The following is a 4,740-nucleotide window of genomic DNA, read 5'->3' as shown; positions in this document are numbered from 1 at the left end:
AACTCGGAAAACCTTAACCAACTCGCTGAGTTGTCTCCTAGACTCACTGAGTTTGCTCAAGAATCAGAAAAGGTTGGGGATCATGATCCAACTCGCCGTGTTGCATGAACAACTTGTTGAGTGCCCTTAGTCTACACTCATTCAGTCATTTCTAATCGAGTTCAATGCTTCCAAACCATAGATCTGGTCCCCTAGGACTAAGTTACCATGTAAAGTTGCTAACTTTACATCCATGCATGGTGTCATGAAACTAGAAACACCAAAACTAAGCTATATAAGAGATCTAGGGCATGGGGAAGGGCCAAGGCTTGATAAAGCTTACAACTTTAAGCTTCTTAAGTTGATGAGTGCCTAGATCTGAAGTCACAACTTCATGATATACTCAAATCCCAAAAATGACTTCAATATGGCCCAAAAGTAACAACATACTACCCTAAATGAAGATCTAAGTAATAGAAGCCAAGATATCAACTTTATACCTCAAATGAGTCAGAAATGCAACTCAAACTCTGGATCTACTAGCTTCCTCTTGAATCCCCAAGCTTCTCCTTCCTTCACAAGCTTCAAAATAACAAAGAATGCACAAAGTGGTTCAAAATTCTCCAAAAGTGGATTAGGGTTTCTTGGCTAGGGTTTGGGACAATGGAGGCTGTAAATGAGGCCAGCCTTTGGAGGTTAAGGTGATTAAATAAGCTGCAAAACCCTTAAAATTAGGGTTACATTCTGCCAGACCTATTCATTGAGTTGAGGCTCTCAACTCGTCGAGTATACTTCATAACCCACGTCCAAATCTATCTCTACTCGGCGAGTTTGGGGCCTTCAACTCATCAAGTTCTTGTACAAAAATGAATAACTTATAACTTTAAATACATACCAGGAACTAGGTGTTACAAGGAGATAGAAACTGCACATTCAAATAGCTAATGAGGACTCGGGAAAACAGGGATCCAAGGGCACTGCCCCTGGCGTGGTTTATGAACAGTGACCTTAGCGGGGACCATAGGGATAAGACCATGGTGGGGTCCCAACCGAATTATCCCATATATAGAAAAAGGACATAATCAATTTTTTCCTATATAAAACCCAAGGTTTGCATTTGTTGCAAAAGGAGCGTCGTTTCTATTAAAACCGTTCTTTTACATATATTTACAAGAATTGAATGGTTTAAGAAGAAAGATAGATCACAAAATCTGCTTTTTCCCTCTCCGATAATGTCTCTATTGAACACACTACAAAACAATGTATTTTTGTATTTAGGAGTTGGAATAGACCTGTAATTCCAAATCGATTTTCTTGAATTATCACAAATTGGATTTTGTGATACCCCAAATAATAATATTGAATTAACAAATTTTGAAAAACACTTTGTATATACAATCCTTGAATTATCCAAGTATTTTCATTGAGAATTTAAACCTAAAATCTAACGATAGATGTTGCTTTGTTCAAGCAAAATGGTAGGGATTAGGGAGTGTCATGTACTTTAGTGCCACTCAACTTGGGCAACTTGACCTCATGTTTGTTGCAAGTCTTATTCGTTTCATGGCAAATGTTATCCAATATTTTGCTGCATCAAATAGAGTCCTTAAATATTTGAAAATTGATAGGGTCAAAAGACCGTGGAGTGTTTTACAAAAAAATGAGGGACATGGACTATACAAACCGTGGGCTATACAAACAATAACTATGTTGGGGACATGGACTCATGGAGGATAGCAAGAGCATCTCATGCTACACGCTTATGATGTGTGGAGGAGCAGCGGTATGGTGTTCGAGAAAACAACCAACAGTTTATTCAACTTGGTTTATAAATAAAGTTTTATTTTTCAAATTATATCATAAGTATTAGATAGAAATCCGTACATATAACAAATCTACATTTCATTTGATTAAAAAGATATTTAGAAAAGCATACGGTTTCATGTACATAACATATTTTCTATGAAAGATCCATGCCCTGAGCTTGTTAAAAGTCATACCCATTTTAGAAAACAAAGAATTTAATTGATGACTGTAAAAAGACACAATATGTACCTATACAATGTTATCCAGAAGTATTTGGTAAAAGCAGGAAAGAAATAATGTCCCATGGGTGATTTTTGTTGGCTTAAATTCTTTACGTTTTCTAGAAAACCATCATTTTTTTCCAATCAACTGAGACTCCTACACACCATTTACAAAATGCCGTCGTCCGGCGACCAATCCCAGAGCGACGCTCTAGGACTATCCATTCACGGTGACGTACTGGAAGCTGTTCTCTCCCACCTGCCACTCTTCCACTTAGTTCCTGCATCCATCGTATCTAAAGTCTGGAATAAAGGTGTCGTAGCCACCCTAAAATCCAAGAAACCCCAACCATGGTTTATTCTACATACTCAGCGCTCAAGGTCGCCGTATCTGACGACGACGGAGGCCTATGATCCGGTGTCACACATGTGGATCGAGATTAAGCAGCCGCCGATTGATTATGTCTCCGCTCTACGATCATCACAGTCAAATCTTCTCTACATGTTGTCTCCTTCTAAGTTCTCGTTTTCGTTTGATCCGCTGCATCTAACATGGCACCATGTAACGCCTCCGCGCGTATGGCGGATAGATCCTATTGTTGGCGTCGTTGGAAGACACGTCATTGTTGCCGGTGGTGTTTCCGATTTCGAGCATGATCCACTTGCCGTCGAGATCTACGACCTTGAGTCGGAAATTTGGACAAAACCGGACCCTATGCCGGAGTTTTTTGAAGAGTGTTCGTCGTCAATGTGGACTTCAATCGCCTCCGACGAACGTCGTCTTTTTGTTATGGAGAAAAGCTCCGGTGTATTACATACCTTCGATCCATTGACAAACACCTGGTATGGTCCTTTTGTTTTACGTCCTCATCACCTCGTTTCTCATTTCAGTATCGGATTCTCCGACGACAAATTGATTCTGATCGGGTTGTTAGTTGATTCCGACGACCCTATCGGCATTAAGCTGTGGGAAGTGAACTGCAAATCATTTGAGTACCATGAAATTACAGAGATGCCAGCGGCTCTTGTTGAGAAGTTAAAGGGTGATGACTTGCAAATTTTGTCGATCGAAGTTTGTATGGCGGGAAATGTAGCTTACATCTATAAACCGATGCGAGCCGGAGAGGTGATAGTATGTGAACTTTCCGGTGACGATGGTGAGTGTAGGTGGTGGAGCATGGCTAATCCGGTCACCGGTGATCGATGTATAATGGAGAGGTTCGTTTATACGTGTTCAAAGGTAGGGGTTGAGGATCTGCGGCGAGCCACTGGGTCGATGGTGAATCGAAGATTTCGATTTAAAAAGTGATCCAACGACATGGAGTTGCAAAGGTGAAAAACGTTCAATCTTTGAAAGCTGATACGCAATTTCATTAACATTATAACACTCCAAGGGGGCGTTTCATTTTCAGTAATTACGATAAGAAAAGTAAATTGTAACAAAATGGATATAATGTGTTTATATTGTTAAAGATATAATGATTAAGTAATTTGTTGTTAAAAGTTCTGTTATTGTAATTAGACAAAGTTACATAAATGTCATTTCCAATTGGCAAAAAGTACCGGTATAATTTCTTATAAGAAATTTTGAACATAAGAAATTTTGAACAAGTATGATCTTATGGATTCTAAAGTTTCACGATGATTAACATTGTTAGAAAACAAGGGTTATATACCTTTAAAATTACTAATATTTTTTTTCTCAAAAGACAAAAAGTAGTCCCCACTTCTCTCTCTTCACATGCGTGTTACTTAAGGGTTACAATCATGCCGGGTTCGAGTTGACGGGTCAAAATACACCAACCCGAATATGACCCATTTAATACAAGTCTCGGGTAGGCATGAGCTGGCAGGTTTGGAACATCAATCCGAATACAGCTCATCAACCTGTTTATTTATACGAGTTCACGGGTCAGATTCAAGTTCAAATTCATGGGTCAGATTCAACTGCAATGAAAAAACACAAATTATGAGGGAGGTGGGTACAAGTAGCACAACAAGAAATAATGCCAATATGGACGACACTTTTAACAATGTCGGACCCTTTTAGCGACAATATCGGGCAAACATGCCTTTTGTCGTCACTAATGGTCACCGATGTTGTAGAAGGTGTCATCGCTAATATCTTTCCAACGGCGATCCACGTGTTCCATAAGAAAATTGAATCATGACCGCATCATTGTAGAATGATCCATCGGTTAAGGTTTACCCCATAAAATAAGCAATATGGATGACAACAATTGCAACGTCTTGTTGTCGTTATTGAGGTCGATCCGCGTGAACCTCGCTAGAGGCAATCTTGGCCCTACATTTTTTTTGGATCAAACAGATTAGAGTGACAGAAAAAAGTGCGTTTATTTCCCTCCAAATGGTCGCAGCTAATGTCCTAGTGTTGCCGCTAAAGGTGACACCGCTAAATGTTTACCTCTTTTGTTTAGCCTTCTCGTCCCAGACGACGTATACCCACTGCCAAAACTCTCCCATTTTTCTCCAGTGACGATTTACGACATCATCACAACTTCCGCCGATGCCACTGCTCTCCACCCATTCTTAGATCGTCGAACCTCCACTGAGTAACCTCCCTCGCCGATTGCCACCTCTGTTTGTCGGCTGTCGCCTTCGGTTACGATTTGCAACCGCCGACCATGTTCGTTTTTTCTTTCCGTTTCTCTTTCTCTTCTTTTCTGACCAACATTTCACCGAATAATTGTTAATTTTTATTTTTTCAGTTTTT

The 4,740-nt window shown here is 39.8% G+C and overlaps 1 protein-coding gene across 1 annotated transcript; it reads left to right on the top strand.

The window, feature by feature from the left end:
• The first annotated feature begins 2,145 nt into the window (after positions 1-2,145).
• LOC145068992 (F-box/kelch-repeat protein At1g23390-like) lies at positions 2,146-3,492 on the top strand. The gene has a single exon (XM_079015968.1). The coding sequence runs from the start codon at positions 2,182-2,184 to the stop codon at positions 3,313-3,315; it is 1,134 nt and encodes a 377-aa protein (XP_078872094.1). The 5' UTR covers positions 2,146-2,181; the 3' UTR covers positions 3,316-3,492.
• Positions 3,493-4,740: the final 1,248 nt, after the last annotated feature.

The sequence above is a fragment of the Lactuca serriola genome, chromosome 8 (genome assembly GCF_051521515.1).
Source record: "Lactuca serriola cultivar US96UC23 chromosome 8, Lser_US96UC23_V15, whole genome shotgun sequence".
NCBI lineage: Eukaryota > Viridiplantae > Streptophyta > Magnoliopsida > Asterales > Asteraceae > Lactuca > Lactuca serriola.
The sequence above is the reverse complement of the archived record's forward strand: the minus strand, read 5'-3'. Positions and strand labels throughout refer to the sequence as shown.